General features: G+C 44.9%; 1 protein-coding gene and 1 long non-coding RNA gene across 2 annotated transcripts; both read right to left on the bottom strand.

The window, feature by feature from the left end:
* Window positions 1–1,121: 1,121 nt before the first annotated feature.
* On the bottom strand, window positions 1,122–5,180 carry LOC147352544 (uncharacterized). Its single transcript, XR_015146944.1, has 2 exons — window positions 5,047–5,180; window positions 1,122–3,020 (listed from the first exon to the last, which is right to left on the bottom strand). It is a non-coding gene; the product is annotated as an uncharacterized LOC147352544 (long non-coding RNA).
* A 14,128-nt stretch (window positions 5,181–19,308) lies between these two features.
* Window positions 19,309–21,363, bottom strand: LOC147352543 (C-C motif chemokine 8). The gene is made up of 3 exons (XM_086355612.1): window positions 21,192–21,363; window positions 20,273–20,390; window positions 19,309–19,866 (listed from the first exon to the last, which is right to left on the bottom strand). Exons 1-3 carry the CDS (start codon window positions 21,265–21,267, stop codon window positions 19,761–19,763), a joined length of 300 nt encoding a protein of 99 aa, XP_086211738.1. The 5' UTR covers window positions 21,268–21,363; the 3' UTR covers window positions 19,309–19,760.
* Window positions 21,364–22,198: the final 835 nt, after the last annotated feature.

Raw genomic sequence — 22,198 nt, 5'->3', positions numbered from 1 at the left:
TTAAAGGCAATTTTCCTTTCTGTCAACACTTGAGAGTTTGGTTTTGTAGGCAGCCTTTGTAGGCAGCCCTTTTGTAGTGGCTCACAGTCTCAGGTTTCATGGTGATGGGATTAGTTTCCGGATTGTCTTTAACCAATCATTCTGACTCAGAGTCCTTCCTGGTTCAGCCAAGATGGATGCCAGCGAGAAGGATTCTGGGAGGTGGTCGGACACGTGGTGTCACTTTTTGACATTTCCTGAACTGACTCCATGGACGTGAGTCTGAGTGAACTCCGGGAGTTGGTGATGGACAGGGAGGCCTGGCGTGCTGTGATTCATGGGATCGTAAAGAGTCGGACACGACTGAGCGACTGATCTGATCTGAACTCTCCCAGTTGGTGGTGGCTTATTAGTTTTGTGTTCCTTACTGCAAATTGTTACTATGGTGCCTGGCCAGGGTGGGCGGTTTCAGTCAGTGTGCTTCCCCTAACACCCTCTAGCCAACCCTGTCCTGCCCTTGGGCCCTGCTCCAGACTACTCTTCCTAGCATCTCCCACCCTCCGCCCTCCCCATTGCTCCAAGGCCTTCAGAGCTGAGTCCAAACTCCCATCTTGACATTCCAATTCCTCTGTAAGCACGTCTGAACCTTCCTTTCCAAAGGTCTGCAGCTTTTCCTTTCTGAATCCTACATGCCAACTATCTAGGGGTGTTCGCTGCAAGCCCTCTCCCCTCTTTTCCATCCTGCATCTCTTCCACAACAGTCTCTGCTCTGCCAGTGCTACACCATCCTCCAAGGCCCATTGTCTCCAAGTCCCACGTTAGATATCAAATCCGATACTAATCAGGGCTGTGTCATCTATTTCCCCCTGGGACTCTAGTATACTTAATGGCTGCATTACTCCCGGGTGGAGGACTACTCAGAGCTGGGAGGCAGGGGCGCAAGGAGACCCGTTGGAAGCTGATGCTGGGGACGGGAGCCATTGTTCTAGAATATCCTGAGCTGGTGAGCCAGACCCTCCGTGACATACAGATGAGCCCAGTTAAGTCACACAGTCAGGGAGGGTCTGGCTACACCTGTAAGTAGCGCGCCTCAAAGCGCCCCCTACTGGATGGGAGTTATCCCTGAAGAAAACACTACTGCTGTATTGGAGATTTTATTTATTTATTTATCTGGCTGCACTGGGTCTTAGGTGCACTGTGCAGGATCTTTAGTTGCAGCATCTGAAATGCTTAGCTGTGGAATCTGGGATCTGGTTCCCTGAGCAGTGATCGAAACCAGGACCCCTGTGTTGGGAGTATGGAGTCTTAGCCAATGGATCACCAGGAAAACCGCTGCATTTGAGGTTTTAAACAAAATGTATTTTCTGCAAAAAAAGTCAGTGGTCCTAAAACTGTACACATCTTTCCATAATAACTTCCCTGTTGGCTCAGGCAGTAAAGAATCTGCCTGCTAATGCAGGAGACCTGGATTTGATTCCTGGATCAGGAAGATCTCCTGGAGAAGGGAATGGCTTACCCATTCCAGTATTCTTGCCTGGAGAATTTCATGGGCAGAGGCGCCTACAGTTCATGGGGAGGCAAAGAGTTGGACATGACAGAGTGACTAACACTTCCACGCTTTTCCATAATAATATATTAAGCAATACCTCACACTCACCAGGCACTGTCCTTCTTAGATTGCAATGGCCCTTCAAACCCATGGCTCTCTAGGCATGTTCCCTCCCCACTGGGGAGGTAAGCAGGAGGGAGACCCACTGCCCATAGCTTACAGGAGAAGGAGCTGGGGCTCCTGACAGGAATCAAGTGGCTCAAGACCTTACTTTAAAAAAAGAGATCACCAATATTCAAAATAAGTCCTCAACCAGCCACAATCCAAATAATACTAAATATTATTTAAGACATGGTATATTTTGTATCATGAAACCAAAAGGACTCCATTTGAAAATTAAGGTCAGATTAGTCCAGGGTAGGGACAGGAGGCCCTGGGGACTGGGGAACATTTCTCATCCTCTGGTTTGGTCTTAGTGTGGCCAGAAGAGTTCAAGTCTTCAGGGTATGATTTTTTAAAAACACATTTAATATTTGAATATTTAAATATTTAAAATATTTATTTATTTGGCTGTATCGGATATTTGTTTCCCCATGAGGGATATTTCATTGTAGTGCACAGACTCTCTAATTGTATTGCACAGGCTCAGTAATTGTGGCCTGTGGGGTTAGTTGCTCTGTGGCATGTGGATGTGGGATCTTAGTTCCCGGACCAGGGATCGAACCCATGTCTCCTGCATCGCAAAGCAGATTCTTAACCACTGGACCACAAGGGAAGTCCCGGGTATGAGTTTTTGATCCAGGCTTTTCACATAATTCTCCTTTGGGTTGGCACTGGTTGGTTCTGAAGCTGTGGATGAGGGTGGGCTGGCAGGGTCAGGTGACATGCTGGAGGGTTTTATCTCAGGGATGACTCCTTAGATGCTAAAACCCGTCAGGCCCACCTGCTACAGGGGAGGGGTCCTCTCTGGGACAGGAAGTCAGAGGGGAGTAGTAGGGAGAGACCCTCTGGAGGTGGTCACTGTGCTTGCCAACTGCCCTCCCCCCAGGAGAAGCTGGCCAGGCATCCACCACAGTAACCACAGAAGTGTGAGCTGACACCCATTCAGGGAGCAGGATGTGGGGTGTTACCAGCCCTCTCTGGGCCTGTCCCTGGTGTAATAATAGGAAGTTTTGGATTACATAGTCTGGTTGGATCTTATCCCCTGAGTGTAATGCCTCAAATTTGTCTGATGTCTGTCTGGTGAGGCAGAACTTAGACTGAGGGGATAGAGAAGAGGATGTGGAGTGGGGGAGGGGTAAGATAAGGTGGGAGTGGAGGGGAGCAGAATTTTTCTACTTACATGACAGCTTCCCGGGGACCCTGGCTGCTGACAATGCGATCGCTCTTCAGCTTCTGAGAGGGAATCTTCTGAGGTTTCTTTAACCAAGAGGAACCTGCTGTTTCTTATGGTTAAATGGGAAACAGCAGGTGACCAGGACATGGAGCGTGTCTAGAAATAAAAGTCACAAAGAAAAAGCATTGGAGGAGATGCCAGGTTGTTCTTAGCTTGAATGCGGCAGGGGAAGGCGAGCACAGAGGTAGAAGTGGGTCTCATCCACCCCAGGTCCAGTGCTCCTGCCCACCGCCCTGAAGGCAGGGTAAGGCCAGGAACACATGCCTCAAGATTTCTGAGGTTGATCCGCATGGAGGGGACACATCATTGCTGATTGAGGAAGGTCGGTGTGACGGGACTCGGATATGGACCCCAACCTACAGGGTTTGGAAAGAGTCATTGTATCTAGATGCCAAGTTATGTCTGACTCTTTTGCCACCCCATGAACTATAACCCACCCAGCTTCTCTGTCCATGGGATTTCCCACACAAGAATACTTGAGTGGGTTGCCATTTCCTTCTCCAGGGGTTCTTCCCAACCCATGAATCCTACCCGCATTCCTACAGTCACAGGTGGATTCTTTACCATCTGAGCCACCCGGGAAGCCCTTGGGAAGATTAGCTGGCATCAAAGAACAGGCCTTGGATTTGGAGTGGGCAGTGTAGGCTTTATTCTGGCTCTGCCGTGGCCTGGAGGTGGGAGGGGGCAGGCAGGATGCCTGCCGTCCCCAGCATGGGCTCTCGCTTCTGTCTCCAGAATTAGAAGTTGAAACCTTGAGGGTCCCTGGTGCTCTGATAGGGTGGGAAGTGAAGGGCTTTGTTTTAGGCTTTCCTAGAAGACGAGAAACTGAGAGTGAGAGAGGAAGGGAAGAGGGAAGAGAGATTGAGCTGACCTGGCTGAGTCAGCACCTGGGTGCTGAAGGCATCTGCTGGGAGCCGCAGACCCAGAGATGCTGTGGAGACCTTCCCGTGGGAAGGGGCGGATGCCAACATCACCCTGAAAGCTATTGGTTTCTGATTTTGTCTGATTTTGTCTCAGCCCTGCGGTAGCTCTGGCTGCCCTGCCTGCCTGTGTAAGTAGCAGAGAGGATGGGGTAGCAGGGATCGCAGAGGGATGTTTGCCTGGCTGGGGTCATGGTCAAGTCAAGATGGAAAGGGTCTTGAGTCTGCTAAGCTGGAGACTGAGCTGCCAAATTGTTTTCCAGGAAATGCAAGATGGAAGTTGTGAAAGATGTAGCCGGGTAGGCACTGCCTCCGCCTTAGCTGCTCAGACTGCAGAAAGGAAGATGGAACACGTATGTGCTGGCAATAGCCCTAGGAAGTGACCCTAGGAGCTGCTGTCTCCAAATGAAACGGGAAACCATAGAAAATACCTCTGGTGCTAGGGACTTTCCCCTATTACGTATTTAGTCCTGACAAGGTAAGTACCATTTATAGATGCGGACACTGAGGAGCAGAGAGCTTAAGTAACTTGCCCAAAGAGTCATGGGGAGTAAGGGGTGAGGTTGGGAGAAACAGCTGTAAGTTTACATATAATCACCAAGAGTTTCATGTCACTGATGTCTTTTTCCAAGATAAGTGCTAAGTAGAAGTCTCTTGGGCGTGCTCAGTTGCTCAGTCATATCCGACTCTTTGCGACCCCACCGACTATAGCCCGCCAGGATCCTCTGTCCGTGGGATTTTCCAGGCAAGAGTACTAGAGTGGGTTGCCAGCAGGATTTGTGGATTCAATCCCTGGGTTGGGAAGATCCCCTGGAGGAGGACATCTCATACTGGAGAAAAATTAAAGCTGGCCCCTGGTGACTGGGCTCCTCCCATCACATATAGGTGCTCCCTTCTGCTCAGACCTAAAGGGATATGGTTTGAAAACCACTGATTTGTCTAGGTCCCTTGTTTTCAGGAAGGTTTGTTGATGGGAGAGGATGGGGAACAGAGCAAAGATGTTGGCTCCTTGCTCCTGAACCTAGCTCCCTCCTGCAAGGAGTCTGAGCTAGGAATTTGGGAGTTGGGTGAGCGGGTGGGGAGTTCCAAAAGGCACGGTGGCAAAGAGGGAAGAGCTTGGACTCTAATGGAAAACCTAGCAAGTCTCTTAGCCTGGATATTTCTATCCCCACGCTCACTCCTGCCTCCCAGATTTTGCTTACCTTTTGTACCTGCTCGGAATAGTCTCCCGTCCAACCTCCGTTCTTGCGAGTCTTTCTACTCTAGCAAAACAAGCCCAGTGACGTTAAAGGAAATGAAACAAACAGCTAAGATTAGTGAGAGGAAATGAAACAAAGAGCTAAGATTAGCAGAGGAAGGTGGTTCTTTGACAAGCCTATGATGAAGATGAAAGTCTCCTGAGGCTGATCAGGAGAAAAGGAAAAAACAGCAGCACCAGTAGGGGCGGTTCCTCCAGAGTCCACAGATCCCAGGAGGAAAATAAGAACCTTCTGCCAGTAACTTTAGTTTCGATGAAGTGGATGGATTTCTTAAAATCTGACTTACCAGATTGCAAGAAAAAAATGTTTAATTCTTAAACTATTTAAAAAGTTGAGTAATGAAAAATTTTCCACAAAACATCCTCCAGTCTCGGAAAGCTTTAACAACTCTTTCTCCAAGCATTCCAAGAGTTACTGATTCCTGTCTTACACAATTGCTTCCAGAGAATATCAAATGTGTGCGCTCTTCAACTCATTTTGTGAGTCTTGGACATAAAAGTGTGTCAGGAATTACGTGAGAAAAGATTGCAAGCTTGTCCTGGCAGACACACATTCCATTTCTAATATTCCATCCTCTTCTCTGGCCCAGAAAGTCAGCCTGTGTGGATCGCATCAAAGAGCTTGCAGGTCTCCTGGCTTCAGATTGGGTTTGGACACGGGAGCCCTTCAGGGTGCTGGCGAGAGGGAGTCATTAGGGTGAAGAACTGATTTCTCTGCTGCCTTCCTGTACCTCTCCCTGGATGCAGCCCTTGATCAATGGTTTTCCCTTTCTCTCCAGGTGACCCTCTCCACTCTCTTCATCCATGTTTGGGAGAGCTACATTGTCCTTGCGCCTTTGGGTCCAGGGGTGGTCACCATGCTGTTACTAGCCTCAAAGAACCAAGCAGCTTTATGGTTTCGCCACACTCAGCCAAACATTCGATTGCATTTTTATTATTAAACTCTCCTCAAATCATTCCAACATCAGTGTCATTCACTTCTTCCTGACTGACATAGTTTTGGGTACCAGAAGTGGCTCCTGGCAACAGAACGTCCAAATAGGATTCTGGAACTGGGTTGCTCATATATTTTAGGAGTATAATAATGGCATGTGCTGACATCATGATTACTTAAATTATCTCCAATAGTAGGATGGCAGACTGAGTTGTATCAAGCCCTCCAGGTGATTCTTAATGGGCACTAAGATTCGAGAACCAGGCGACTACAGCATATCCCATGGCCATCCCTGATCTACAGAGAATAGATACTAGAGGGCTCTTAAGGACAATGCCCTTCTCTCATGGCCCCATCAAGGCATCTCTTAATCCATGTAGTCAAAGCTATGGTTTTTCCAGTAGTCATGTAGGGATGTGAGAGCTGGACCATAAAGAAGACTGAGTGCCAAAGGATTGATGCTTTTGAATTGTGATGCTGGAGAAGACTCTTGAGAGTCCTGTGGACTGCAACAAGAACAAAGCAGTCAGTCCTAAAGGAAATCAACCCTGAATATTGATGGGAAGGACTGATGCTGAAGCTGAAGCTCCAATCCTTTGGCCACCTGGTATGAAGAGCCGACTCACTGGAAAAGACCCTGATGCTGGGAAATAGTGAAGGCAAAAGGAGAAGGGAGTGGAAGAGGATGAGACGGTTGGATGGCATCACTGACTCAATGGACATGAAATTGAGCAAACCCCAGGAGATGGTGAAGGACAGGGAAGCCTGGTGTGCTGCAATCCATCGGGTTGCAAAGAGTCAGACATGACTGAGCGACTGAACAACAACAGAGGAAGTGTCCTCTGGCCTTCTCATGGAGTGCAGTTAGGGATGGCTGGGTAGCTTGCACATAATAGATACTTTTCAATAGCTCCACTTCCCGGAGCCTTTGGACACCTTCCTAATGTCCCAGGGAGTTCTGGTATTTCAACTTCATCAACTGCAGGCTTCTTTTGAAGTCTAGATTCCAATCAGCCAATGTAGCTAAACAGTCGTCACTCCCAACTACTTGTGCTAATGCACTGAATTGTGAATTCTGGAAAAGCACATTCATACCAATGAATTTGACAAACTGAGTCTTATATGTTAATGTCCTCTTACAGTGTAGTGCTCCACATGCCCCGCCCCCAATCTTTCCTCCAAATTGAGTGACTGGGGGGACTTTCATACCCTTCCAGCAGGAACTCCTGTCTGTCCTTCCCTCTGTTTCAGGACCTATTATCTTATAAGAGAATACGTTTAGGAACCTGGGGTCTGGAGTCAGCCAGACAGGGACCTAAATCCTGTATTCACTATTTACTTGTTATGTGGTTTGGAGCAAATTGTTTACCTTTCTGAGCCTCTAAGAGGAACTGGTTGTTAATTATTACATCATTGTGATGCTTCAAGAATCTAATAAATAATGAATGCATGGTAAGTGCTCAGTCCAGTGCCAATAATTTTTATTTAAAAATTTAAAAAATTTTTTCATTAAAGTATAGTTGATTTATAATGTATAGTTTCTGGTACAGAGCAAAGTAATTCAATTATACAGATATATAATACATATAATATGAAAAAGAATACGTAATTATTTTTATATTCTTTCCCATTATGATTTATTTCATGATATGGACCATAGTTCCTTGTATTATATAGTAGGAGCTTGTGTTTATTTATTTTATATATAGCACTACTAATTTCACTACTAATTTACTAGAAATTTTTATCTACTAATTTCACACTCTTATCTCTCCCATATCTTTTCCCTTTTTGTAACAATAAGCTTGTTTTCTGTGTCGGTGAATCTGTTTCTATTCTGTAAGTTCATCAGCACCATATTGTCAATTCCACATATGTGATAGCATATGGCATGTTTTTCTCTTTCGGAATCATTGCATTTAGTATGACAATCTCTAGGCACATCCATGTTGCTGCAAATGGCATTGTTTTATTCTTTTTTACGGCTGAGTGATATTCCATTGGGTGTGTATATATATATGTGTGTGTGTGTGTGTATACTTGCCACATCTTTATCCATTCTTCTGTCGATGGCCATTTAAGTTGCTTCCAAGTCTTGGCTACTGAAAATAGCACTGCTATGAACATTGGGGTGCATGTATCTTTTCAAATTGGGGTTTATTCCAGCTACATGACCAGGAGTGGGATTGCTGGATCATACGGCAACTCTTATTTTTATTTCTTTAAGGAACCTCCACAGTGTTCACCACAGTGGCCATATAATTTACATATCCCCCAACAGTGTAAGGAGGGCTCCCTTTTCTCCATACCCTCTTCAGTATTTGTTATTTGTAGAATTTTTAATGATGGCCATTCTGACCAGTGTGAGTTGATACCTCCTTGTAGCTTTGATTAGCGTTTCTCTAATGATTAGTGATTTCAGTGTTGACCACCTGGTGATATCCATGTGTGGAGTCTTCTCTTGTGTTGTTGGAAGAGGGTGTTTGTTATGACCAGTGTGTTCTCTTGGCAAAACTCTATTAGCCTTTGCCCTGCTTCATTCCGTACTCCAAGGCCAAATTTGCCTGTTACTCCAGCTGTTTCTTGACTTCCTACTTTTGCATTCCAGTCCCCTATAATGAAAAGGACTTCTTTTTTGGGTGTTAGTTCTAAAAGGTCTTATAGGTCTTCATAGAAACATTAAACTTCAGCTTCTTCAGTGTTACTGGTTGGGGCATAGGCTTGGATTACCGTGATAATGAATGATTTGCCTTGGAAGCGAACAGAGATCATTCTGTCGTTTTTGAGATTGCATCCAAGTACTGCATTTTGAACTCTTTTGTTGACCATGATAACTGCTCCATTTCTTCTAAGGGATTCCTGCCCACAATAGTAGATATAATGGTCATTTGAGTTAAATTCACCCATGGCAGTCCATTTTAGTTTGCTGATTCCTAGAATGTCGATGTTCACTCTTGCCATCTCCTGTTTGACCACTTCCAATTTGCCTTGATTCATGGACCTGACATTCCAGGTTCCTATGCAATATTGCTCTTAACAGCATCAGACCTTGCTTCTATCACCAGTCACATCCACAACTGGGTATTGTTTTTGCTTTGGCTCCATCCCTTCATTCTTTCTGGAGTTATTTCTCCACTGATCTCCAGTAGCATATTGGGCACTTACCGACCTGGGGAGTTCCTCTTTCAGTATCCTATCATTTTGCCTTTTCATATTGTTCATGGGGTTCTCAAGGCAAGAATACTGAAGTGGTTTGCCATTCCCTTCTCCAGTGGACCACATTCTGTCAGACCTCTCCACCATGACCTGCCCATCTTGGGTGGCCCCTCAGGGCATGGCTTAGTTTCATTTAGTTAGACAAGGCTGTGGTCCGTGTGATCAGAAAACTACTGTGATTATGGTTTCAGTGTGCCTGCCCTCTGATGCCCTCTCACAACACTTACTGTCTCACTTGGGTTTCTGTTACCTTGGACGAGGGGTATCTCCTCACCACTACCCCTCCTGACCTTGAACGTGGAGTAGCTCCTCTAGGCCTTCCTGTTCCCACTCAGCCGCCACTCCTTGGACTTGGGGTTGCTCCTCTCAGCCACTGCCCCTGACCTCGGGAGTATGGTAGCTTCTCTCCCAGCCACCCCTGACCACAGGGGTGGTGTAGCTTGTCTCGGCTACCGTCCCTGACCTCTGGCATGGGGTCAAAGATGGAGAAGCTCTATACAGTCAGCAAAAACAAGACCGAGAGCTGACTGTGGCTCAGATCATGAACTCCTTAATGCCAAATTTAGACTTAAATTGAAGAAAGTAGGGAAAACCACTAGACCATTCAGTTCAGTTCAGTTCAGTTCAGTTGCTCAGTTGTGTCCGACTCTTTGCGACCCCATGAATTGCAGCATGCCAGGCCTCCCTGTCCATCACCAACTCCCGGAATTCACTCAAACTCACGTCCATCGAGTCGGTGATGCCATCCAGCCACCTCATCCTCGGTCGCCCCCTTCTCCTCCTGCCCCCAATCCCTCCTAGCATCAGAGTCTAATCCAGTGAGTCAACTGTTCACACAAGGTGGCCAAAGTACTGGAGTTTCACCTTTAGCATCATTCCTTCCAAAGAACACCCAGGACTGATCTCCTTTAGAATGGACTGGTTGGATCTCCTTGCAGTCCAAGGGACTCTCAAGAGTCTTCTCCAACATCACAGTTCAAAAGCATCAATTCTTAGGCACTCAGCTTTCTTCACAGTCCAACTCTCACATCCGTACATGACCACTGGAAAAACCATAGACTTGACTAGACAGACCTTGTTGGCAAAGTAATGTCTCTGCTTTTGAATATGCTATCTAGGTTGGTCATAACTTTTCTTCCAAGGAGTAAGCGTCCTTTAATTTCATGCGGATGTGACTGGTGATAGAAGCAAGGTCCGATGCTGTAAAGGGCAATATTGCATAGGAACCTGGAATGTTAGGCCCATGAATCAAGGCAAATTGGAAGTGGTCAAACAGGAGATGGCAAGAGTGAACGTCGACATTCTAGGAATCAGAGAACTAAAATGGACTGGAATGGGTGAATTTAACTCAGATGACCATTATATCTACTATTGTGGGCAGGAATCCCTTAGAAGAAATGGAGTAGCCATCATGGTCAACAAAAAAGTCCGAAATGCAGTACTTGGATGCATTCTCAAAAATGACAGATTGATCACTGTTCATTTCCAAGGCAAACCATTCAATATCTCGGTAATCCAAGTCTATGCCCCAACCAGTAATGCTGAAGAAGCTGAAGTTGAATGGTTCTATGAAGACCTAGAAGACCTTTTAGAACTAATACCCAAGAAAGATGTCCTTTTCATTATAGGGGACTGGAATGCAAAAGTAGGAAGTCAAGAAACAGCTGGAGTAACAGGCAAATTTGGCCTTGGAATACAGAATGAAGCAGGGCAAAGGCTAATAGAGTTTTGCCAAGAGAATGCACTGGTCATAGCAAACACTCTCTTCCAACAACACAAGAGAAGACTCTACACATGGACATCACCAGGTGGTCAACACCGAAATCAGATTGATTATATTCTTTGCAGCCAAAGATGGAGAAGCTCTATACAGTTAGCCAAAACAAGACTGGGAGCAGACTGTGGCTCAGATCATGAACTCCTTATTGCCAAAATCAGCTGAAATTGAAGAAAGTAGGGAAAACCACTAGACCATTCAGGTATGACCTAAATCAAACCCCTTATGATTATACAGTGGAAGTGAGAAATAGATTTAAGGGACTAGATCTGATAGATAGAGTGCCTGATGAACTATGGACAGAGGTTCATGACATTGTACAGGAGACAGGGATCAAGACCATCCCCATGGAAAAGAAATGCAAAAAAGCAAAATGGCTGTCTGAGGAGGCCTTACAAATAGCTGTGGAAAGAAGAGAAGCAAAAAGCAAAGGAGAAAAGCAAAGATATAAGCATCTGAATGCGGAGTTCCAAAGAACAGCAAGGAGAGATAAGAAAGCCTTCCTCAGTGACCAATGCAAAGAAATAGAGGAAAACAACAGAATGGGAAAGACTAGAGATCTCTTCAAGAAAATTAGAGATACCAAGGGAACATTTCATGCAAAGATGGGCTCGATAAAGGACAGAAATGGTATGGACCTAAAAGAAGCAGAAGATACTAAGAAGAGGTGGCAAGAATACATAGAAGAACTATACAAAAAAGATCTTCAGGACCCAGATAATCACGATGGTGTGATCACTCACCTAGAGTCAGACATCTTGGAATGAGAAGTCAAGTGGGCCTTAGAAAGCATCACTATGAACAAAGCTAGTGGAGGTGATGGAATCCCAGTTGAGCTATTTCAAATCCTAAAAGATGATGCTATGAAAGTGCTGCACTCAACATGCCAGCAAATTTGGAAAACTCAGCAGTGGCCACAGCACTGGAAAAGGTCAGTCTTCATTCCAATCCCAAGGAAAAGCAATGCCAAAGAATCCTCAAACTACTGCACAATTGCAATACTCATCTCACACGCTAGTAAAGTAACGCTCAAAATTCTCCAAGCCAGGCTTCAACAGTACGTGAACCATGAACTTCCAGATGTTCAAGCTGGTTTTAGAAAAGGCAGAGGAACCAGAGATCAAGTTGCCAACATCTGCTGGATCATGGAAAAAGCAAGAGAGTTCCAGAAAAACATCTATTTCTGCTTTATTGACTATGCCAAAGCCTTTGACTGTGTGGATCACAATCAACTGTAGAAAATTCTGAAAAAGATGGGAATACCAGACCACCTGATCTGCCTCTTGAGAAATTTGTATGCAGGTCAGGAAGCAACAGTTAGAATTGGACATGGAACAACAGACTGGTTCCAAATAGGAAAAGGAGTATGTCAAGGCTGTATATTGTCACCCTGCTTATTTAACTTCTATGAAGAGTACATCATGAGAAACGCTGGGTTGGAAGAAACACAGCTGGAACCAAGATTTTCGGGAGAAATATGAATAACCTAAGATATGCAGATGACACCACCCTTATTGCAGAAAGTGAAGAGGAACTAAAAAGTCTCTTGATGAAAGTGAAAGAGGAGAGTGAAAACGTTGGCTTAAAGCACAACATTCAGAAAACTAAGATCATGGCATCTGGTTCCATCACTTAATGGGAAATAGATGGGGAAACAGTGGGAACAGTGTCAGACTTTATTTTTCTGGGCTCCAAAATCACTGCAGATGGTGATTGCGGCCATGAAATTAAAAGATGCTTACTCCTTGGAAGGAAAGTTATAACCATGAAAGTTATGACCTAGATAGCATATTGAAAAGCACAGACATTACTTTGCCAACAAACGTCCATCTAGTCAAGGCTATGGTTTTTCCAGTGGTCATGTATGGATGTGAGAGTTGGACTGTGAAGAAAGCTGAGTGCTGAAGAATTGATTCTTTTGAACTGTGGTGTTGGAGAAGACTCTTGAGAGTCCCTTGGACTGCAAGGAGATCCAACCAGTCCATTCTAAAGGAGATCAGCCCTGGGTGTTCATTGGAAAGACTGATGCTAAACTGAAACTGCAATCTTTGGTCTCATGCAAAGAGCTGAGTCCCTGATGCTAGGAGGGATTGGGGGCAGGAGGAGAAGGGGACAACAGAGGATGAGATGGCTGGATGGCATCACCGACTCGATGAACATGAGTTTGAGTGAACTCAGGGAGTTGGTGATGGGCAGGGAGGCCTGGCGTGCTGCGATTCATGGGGTCGCAAAGAGTTGGACACGACTGAGTGATTGAACTGAACTGAACTGAATGATTAATGATGGTGAGCATCTTTTCATGTGCCTATTTGGTCATCTGGATGTCCTCTTTGGAGGCACTAACTGGCATTCTCTGCCTCTCAGTCTCGTTATCTCCATAGAATGGCCAGATTACAGAGGAAGGGAACATTGACATTGTGACTGGGGAGAAGGAAGTCCATCCACCACCCCTGAACACGATGCAGGTCAACTTTCCTCCCTTCTTTCTTCACACCACCTTCTCTACTATTTCTGTCTTGACTTATAATATCTCATCCACCTACAACTTTCATCTTTTTTTTTTTTTTTAAATGAGCAATGCTTTTATTTATTTTTGGCTGTGCCGGGTCTTCGTTGCCACACAAGCTTTTCTCTAGCTGTAGTGCGTGGGGGCTACTCTCGAGTTGTAGCGCGTGTTTCTCGTTGCAGTGGCTTCTCTTGCTGCAGAGCACAGGCTCTAGAGCAACTGGCTCAGTACTTGTGGGGCTCAGGCTTAGCTGCTTCGAGGCATGTGGGATCTTCCTGGACCAAGGATTGAACCTGTGTCTCTTGAATTAGCAGGTGGATTCTTTACCACTGAGCCACCAGGAAAGCCCCCAACATTTGTGTTTCTGTCTGACCCATATAGGAATTACTTGAGGTCTGGCTTATGCTGTATCTGGCTTCACAGATTTCGTAGGGGATCAAATCTTGCTCTGAGATGGATGGCTGATGACCTTCCAGGTCAAACTCTCCTACGTCTGCTCTAGAAAACAGATTTCTTGTCATGTTCTCAACCAGCATATTGTCAAAATGAATACTTACCAAGGATCCAGGGAGCCTAAAAAGACACAGTGGGAAGATTATCGTGTAATTGATCTTTCTAGCCAGACAGGGGTAAAGCAGGATTGTCATAGGCAAGCTGAGGTGTGCAGTCTCCCTACCCACTGGGCTGTTAGTTTTAACCCGTCATTGCTTTGCTAATTGAGGTGCTTATAGTGTTTAGTTTTTGCTGCCTTCTTTTTGGGAGAACTCCTAGGATAAATACTTGATGCTGTCCCTTCCCATGACTAAATAAAAAGCGCAGGCAGGAAAGACTTCATATTTGGCACACTCTCGTGCTGTGAACAAAGAACGGGAAATTTTTCTGTCCACAGGCTGGTGGAGCCAAGTTTGGTTCAGTAACAAATTCTCCTCCCTGTTCAATGTAATCCCAATTATTAATACAATCAAAACAAGAATTTTGTGGAGACTGATAAGCTAATTCTGAACTTTTAGAGGAGAAGTTAAAAAAAAAACAAAAAAACAAAAATAGTTAAGACAACTTTGAAGAAGAACAAAGTTGTTGGGCTTACACTCCCAGATATTAACAGTTTTTAGAAAGCATTAGTCATTATGACATAGTACCATTTCTCTAAGAATGGATGAATGTGCCAAGGGAACAGATTAGAGTGCAGAAATAGAACCATATGTATACTGATGTTGAATATATATATATCAGAGTTTGCCCTCTGGAGTAGCTAAGGAAAAAATACCCTTTTGAATAACTGATCAATCCATTATTCAGTGTGCTGAATCAATTTGATATTTATAAGGAAGAATAAAATCTTGATCCGTAACTTTCAGCACACTGGAAAAAAAAATATATATGTATAAAATCATGTTCAGGTAGATTGTAGCTCTAAATGTGAATGACAAAAATAACGCTTTTTGAAGACAACATAAGAGAATATCTTTGTGACATCTGTTTTGAAAAAGTTTGCTTACACAGAAAACAAAAGCACTCACCATAAAGGAACCTGTTGATAAATGGACTGTTTTAAAATCAGGAAGCTGTATCATCAAAAGATAGTAAAAAAGAAAATCACAGATTATGAGAAGATGTTTCAGTTCACATGTTTGTCAAAAGATTCCAATACAGAGTGTAGAAAATGCTTCCACAATTTCATAATAAAAAGACAGGCAATCTAAAAATAGACAAGATCCACCAAGTCTATCAAAAATGGGTATAGGATATGATGAACTGGACCTTCATAAAAAAGATACCCAATAAACATTTAGCAAGATGTTCAAGCTTATCTGTCATGAGTAAAACACAATGGAATGCCCAGCTAAATTAAACCATTATTTTATGGAATTATACACATAATCAGAATGGCTAGATTAAGAAGAATGGCAGTACCAAGTGTTGCAATATCAATGAACTGACTCAAACTCTCATACATTGCGGGTGGGAGTGAATGTAAATTGGTGAAACAGATTTGGAAAATATTTAAGCCATATCTGGAAAAGTGTTTGATGGCTGAGTATATGCTTAATATATGCATATCCTGTCAACCATGTATGTATTTCTGTCTTTTTTATTTGTCTTTCTTATCTATATATCCATATTTATTTCTATCTGTCTATCTATCTGCCATCTACCTGCAAAACTGTAAGTTCACACTGATAACTTTTAATTGCAGTCCAACCCCACAGAGTTTTTCTAGCCTCCAGCATTCTATATTTCTCCATAGAAGCTTCTCCACAGTAAAGGAGTTGGCTTCCACTATCTTCAATACATCTACTTATTTGCTAAGTCCTTCTTCAGGTCACCATTCTCTTAAGTACACGGCTAACTCAGTCCTGGTGCTATGGATCCTAACTTGTGGACTGCTCTCCTGAACCCAGTCCTACCGAACATGCTGGCTGAGTGCTCCACAGTCTTGGCTCAGCCCTGGTCCCAAAGAACTTACTGGGATACCTGATCCTGGTCCCAGCTTCAGTCTTGGTAAACACACCAACGGAATGCCCAGCTAAATCCCTGGCCCTGAGCTAGTGAACTTGCCTGGAGAAATCCAGGCATTGCCTGGAGGAAGGAGAACAAATATTGAAGGTAAAAAACAATGAATCAATAAGATAGAGCCTGAGATGAAAACGTCTGTCCAGGTAGCTCCTTTGAGGAGTGACCCCAGGGATGAGGACTGAGAGGCAGCCCAGTGAGATGGAAAAGGAGACAGCAACACAAGTATGCATAATTAAGGTCAGAGTAGTGGGCGATGGGGACAGCTTCTCCTGGAAATACCCGATGAGCGTACAGAATGGCTCCCAGAATCAACTGCTGGAAGGAAGAGTGGCAGAAGCTTTTAAACATCTGCTCTGTACTTCCCTGGTGGTACAGAGGATAAGAATCCACCTGCCAATGCAGGGGACACAGGTTCAATCCCTGATCCAGGAAGATCCCACGTGCCGCAGGGCAACTAAGCCCATGTGCCACAACTACTGAGCCCAAGCTCTAGAGCCCAGGAGCCACAGCCACTGAACCCATGTGCTGTAACTACTGAAGTCCTCGCGCCTAGAGCCTGTGCTCTGCAACAAGAGACGTCACTGCAATGAGAAGTCCGTGCACTGAAATGAAGAGCAGGCCCAGTTCACCACAACCAGAGAAAGCCCACATGCAGCAAAGAAGACCCAGCACAACCAAAAATAGACTAATTAATTAATTTAAAAAATCTGCTCCACTCTTCACAGGTGGAAAGTTGTCACCCACGGCGTTTGTTCCCCTGAACTGTGAGCATCACACAAATGTGTAGGCTGAGCCAGCTCCTGACCTGAGATGGCATCCAAGGAGAAGCCGGTGGACAGGAAGCAAGAAGCGAAGAGACACAGAGCAGATGTTGAGAGAGTGAAGTGAATCCAGGCCTGCAGCAAGCTGCCTGCCCGAGGCATGGATGAAATCAGTAGTGAACCCAACAGGATGCTCGTCAGCTTCATGTGACCTCACCAGTTCTTTGCCCCCAGTTGACAAAGAAATGAATTGTGTTCACAGAAATGAACCCATTAGTAGAAGGATGTGGATTTTCAAAACACAACTATTCCAGTTGAGGCACATAAAGCATCAATACCTTAAATAAGGTGACATATCACTTACCACATTTATGTTTCATGTCATTAACAAAGTTCATTGTGATTTGTAATACGGCGACACAATCCCGAAGTGCCTCTGGGGAAGTGACACTTGGGGAAGACAAATGGACTGTGTCTTCTGCTGTAGTCTGGTGACAGTTTAAGATGAGTCTCATGCCTTTGGAATTTAGGACTTGTGTCCAGGGAGTTCATGAAACCCTGGGCCCAGATCTTTGGAGCCAGCTTGACTTTGAGACTGCGAAAGTGCGTGGTTAAGAATCAGATGGAGCCTTTCTGGTTGGAAAGCACTCTTTTTACCCAGCTGACATTTAGATGCCTTACTTTAGACACCTGGGGTTTCGGTGTGCTACCTTGGGCTTCCGTGGAAAGCTTATTTTCAGACAGGTGATATATCTGACTTGGGAGTTTTTGCCACTAGGCTGGGCTCATGGTTGGCTCGGTGGTTTTAATTCTTGGCACTTTCTTCCTGACCCTTCCCTAGCCAACAGGCATGACCAACTTCCCAAGAGATATGGCTCCTACGGTAGGAAGTTTATGAGGTCATCTCCCAGATCCTCTTACTTCCTGCCTGTGATACAGAGCTACTTTCACTTTTATATGGAGCATCTTAGTGCCAGAGAGAGAAACTGACTTCCTGTAAGTGACTCAGAGAGTCAGAACCAGTTCTGGGATCAGAACCCAGGTCTCTTGCGTTGCCACGCTTCCATGTTTGTACTGGAATCGGGGCATCTCTCCAACCTGTGACAGGCTCCACAGACCTGGATAAGCTGGACAAGAGTTGTCTTCCTTCAGGAGGGGTCTTGGTCTTTGTGCCTCAGTACAGTGGGCCTCATGTCTGAAAAAGGAGCCAACTGTGGTGGCTCAGATGGTAAAAAATCCACCTGCAATGCGGGAGACCTGGGTTTGATCCCTGGGTTGGGAAGATTCCCTGGAGAAGGGAACGGCTAACCACTCTGGTATCCTTGCCTAGAGAATTCCATGGACAGAGGAGCCTGGCAGGCTACAGTCTACGGGGTCGCAAAGAGTTGCACACGACTGAGGGACTTTCACTTACTCACTCATGCTCATGAAGTACAAGAGAATCTTGACCTTAAGAGGCTGTTAAGGAAAGGAGATTCCATGCCTTCAAAAGGATTTTGCAAATTCTTGGGACTGGGGTTGAGGGTATAGTGATGGAGATGAATTCATTCTGTATCACAAAGGTAACAGCCCTGTGGATAGTCGATTTGCAAGATCATAAAAGAAGGGTCTATGTTTTGCTCAATTACTCTCTTCTTCTATAGCATTTAACATATCACTCTATCTGGCCCATTCTTCCTCACCTCATCCCACTCCCACCGTGCACCATTTATAGTCCCACCATTTCTCTGCTCCATGGCAGCAGTCTGCTCTCAGACCTTCCCTCTCATGCTCCCTCTTGTATTCAAACACGAAGTTATTCTTCCTGATGCTCACCTCTGCATGTGAGATTTTCCTTCTCTCCTATTTCAGAACTCAGTGCATCTCTATTATCTGCTGAAGTTCTAATCTGAAATTCAAGAGCCACTACAATCTGGCTCCAAACTGAATTTCTAAAACCTCAACTCCTCTGTTTTTCTAGAGACCAGCCAGGTGGGATTCCTTCCTCTGGCCCACTCCCCTCACCTCCCTCCTCTATCAGCTCTGAAGAATCCTTTTCTTTTCCATCACATTCAAATCTCCCATGAACTGTCTGGTTGAAGACTTATATCCAAGGAATAGTCTTAAGTGGATCTCTGGGCTATAGGCATCTAGTTTCCTCTTGGATTCAATTTCATTCCTGGGATGTTATTCTAGGCTTGAGAATGAACGAAACAGAGAAAACCTGGGGTTGTGGGAAAATGGTTAAAGACTGTTGCAAGAGATCAAGAGAGAGACCAGGCAGAGGTCAATGCGGAGAGAAAAGAATTGGGAACCTAGATGCTATTATGGGCGAGTGACTCAGGGACTGGAGCCAGAAGACTGGAACAGCTTGGTCATTCTAGGTTCTCCCTAATCCTAAATTGAGTCCAAAAGATGTATTAGAGGATGACTTTTACACTCCAAATTGTCATTCCTCACTACCATTTTCTCCCTCCCCACCAAATGTTATCCCATGAAAAATAAGACCAAGTAGCTTGAAATTATATGTATTTTTTTATTTGAAAATTCCATAGTCATGTAATAACATTACTTTCCATCACAATACTACATAGTACACATCCACTTACAGGAGCACTGATTTCCTGAGATTCCAAAAGTGTTTCACTCTGATAATCAGTGGAAGGACCTCACCATCCTACATGCAGTAGGATGGGAAATAGCACCATCTTGCTATGAACTTAATCAAGCTCACAGGAAACTCATCACCAGATGTTGTATCTTATATTCATTAGGATTTATGGCAGATAAAGTAAAACAACAATAACTTAAACATAATTAAATATTGTTTAAGAAACTACGTGTTTAAATTATTAAAAAAAAAAAAAACTCTTTTTGGCCATTATAATACAATAATACACCTGGGGAAGGTTGGGAAGAAATAAATAAGATTTTCCAAGGCTCTGTCTCTCAGTCTAGGTATGAAGGTTCAAGGCTTCGGTGTTCGGGACTTTTGGTCCAGGAGCTTTATGGAAGTCTGGACCCACTTCTGCTTGGGGTCAGCACAGACATCCCTGTCCGCTTTGGTCTTGAAGCTGTGGGGAAAAGAGGGCAGAGTTAAATGGAGTGTCTTGAGGATTTTTCCCAGGAGTTTGATCCATTGGCCCCTAAAGCTGATTAGCCCTTGCTCCCTGGTTGAGGAGCCTGAATGGGGACAGGAAGAAGGGGAAATAGGAGGAAGAAACTTCTTTTCCAGAAAAGAAGTTCTGCTGTTACTGCCCCAGGGGAAGCCCTCCAGACCCTTGGCTAAAGGAACTTGGATGATCTGACCAAACTCCTAGAAGAGGAGCCCGGAGTGTGTATATTTTCCTTCTTGTGGGTTCAGTTTGTCTATGGAGTAAAGGGTCCTTTGGCTTAGGTGTTTCATTTATCTGACTCATTTGGACGCATAGAAGTCAGATAGAGCTTTTGGCTGTGGGTGCCAGGGCATGGTCCACTTACATCACAGCTTCCTGGGGACACTGGCTGTTGGTGATTCTCGTGTAGCTGTCCAGCTTCTTGAAGGGGATCTTCCCATTGATCACACTAAAGCAGCAGGTGATTGGGGTAGAAACTGAATCTGAAAAACATTTTGCAAAGAACCAAAGAGTTATGATGTGTTGTAAGTACACATGTGTCAGAGAAAATAAAGAAGATAGGAGATAAAGCTAGTGCTTGAATTCTAGCTAGGACCCACCACTCCCACGTTCAGAGCCTTAGTCCAGATCCCGCAGGTAAAATGGTACCTGTGAGTCAGTTTCTTCTACTGAACTGTGGGGTCTCTCATTGTTGACTGTAAATGGGGAAATCTTGAGTAACAAGATTAATCCTTGTAGTGTGATTTCAGAGAGTCTGTTGATCCAAAACCTCTGAACCTGGGAAGATACTTTCTAAGAACTTGCTTCCCAGCTCTGTCTCCATGGGCTTAGAGCCAACCTATGTCACATGCTGAGATAGATGCCTATGGGTCTTTATCCTTCACAGCCACCATTCTGGAAGTTACGCTGGACCATAATCCAACATTGGAAGCCTCCAGCAAGAATTTCTTCCTCTCTACCATTGCCTGAAATGTCTTTTTCATCCACAATGAGAAATGGTCCTTCCTTCTCTGCCCCATCCAAATACAAGATGAGGATTGTTGAGAGTGCATTTAGTGTCCCGAAGGTCAGGCAAGATAATGGAGCCTGGCCCCAGGGGCCTGAGCTTCTAGCTCTGGTCCTGCCTCTGACCAGCTGTGAGGTGCCAGCTCTTAATTCTTCTCTTGCTTTCACCTTCTCCATCTTTGCAATGGAAGCTATGCAGCAAGCATGGGGTGACTTATGCCCGGGGTTAGTAGCTGGGGTAGTGAAAGCGTTAAGGCTTAAGAAGAGAGGAGCCTTACCTGGCTGAGCGAGCACCTGGGTGCCGAAGGTGGCTGCCACGAGCAGCAGACACAGAATCCCAGCGGAGACCTTCATGTTGGAGGGTGAGCACGGGGGCTTCAGCCTGAGAGTTGGCGGTTGCTGAGCTGGTCTCAGTCTGTGGAAATCTGGCTCCTGTGGCTGATCTGCCTGCCTTTTATAGGGAGCAGAGTGCATGGGTAGGGTGATGTTTAAGGAAGGACCGAAGAAGCCCCTGAATGTGCTGAGTAAGCACCAGATCTTGGTGGTGATTTCCGAACACTGAGAAAAGGAAGTTGTACAGTTTCCATCATCTGTTTGGGCTGTGGGGCAGAGGTGGAAGGATATGTGTCCATGCCAGTAAAATGTACAAAGTGACATCATTAGACTATTAAGAGCTCTGATTTCTTTGAAACGGAACATGATCTATTGGAAAGGAAGAATGGAAGCTGAGTTCCTAGTGGGATGGAAAGAATCAATGGCCTGGGGCCTCCTCAGGGTCCAGGAGGTCGGGCAAGGGGCCCTAAGTCTTTGCCTGGGCTCTTTGTCTGTCTCTGGTCTCTGCCATCCTAAACCAGCTACGCTCCTTTAGAATCTCACACAGGTAGCTTGATAGAATCTTGGCAGAATGGTAAATCCAGGCATCTTCAAGTCTTCAGGCTCTGGAATGTTCTGTTGTGAAGCCTAAGAACTGGACAACACATACTGATCTTATAGGGTTGTTGTTGTTTTAGTCGCCAAGTCCTGTCTGACTCTTTGTGACACCATGGACTGTAGCCCATCAGGCTCCTCTGTCCATGGAATTTCCCAGGCAAGAATACTGGAGTGGGCTGACATTTCCTTCTCCAAGGGATTTTCCAGACCCAGAAATCAAACCTGCGTCTCCGGCATTGGCAGGTAGATTCTTTACTACTGAGCCACCAGGGAAGCCTACAATCTTGCCGAGTGGTGGTTTTCAAATATTTTATCAGACACTAAAGTTTCTCTCCAAGTGAAATGATACAAAGAA

Source organism: Bos grunniens, chromosome 19 (assembly GCF_055505025.1).
Source record: "Bos grunniens cultivar Pamir isolate PY7600 chromosome 19, Bosgru_T2T1.0, whole genome shotgun sequence".
NCBI classification, from domain to species: domain Eukaryota; kingdom Metazoa; phylum Chordata; class Mammalia; order Artiodactyla; family Bovidae; genus Bos; species Bos grunniens.
The sequence above is the reverse complement of the archived record's forward strand: the minus strand, read 5'-3'. Positions and strand labels throughout refer to the sequence as shown.

What these genes read in the sequence shown, in the direction of transcription:
- LOC147352543 (XM_086355612.1), bottom strand. Translation starts at nt 21,267, where the DNA reads ATGAAGGTCTCCGCTGGGATTCTGTGTCTGCTGCTCGTGGCAGCCACC. An exon ending in CCAGGTGCTCGCTCAGCCAG is followed by an intron (nt 20,391 to 21,191) that starts GTAAGGCTCCTC and finishes AATGTTTTTCAG; the next exon opens with ATTCAGTTTCTACCCCAATC. An exon ending in TGTCCCCAGGAAGCTGTGAT is followed by an intron (nt 19,867 to 20,272) that starts GTAAGTGGACCA and finishes TTTTCCCCACAG; the next exon opens with CTTCAAGACCAAAGCGGACA.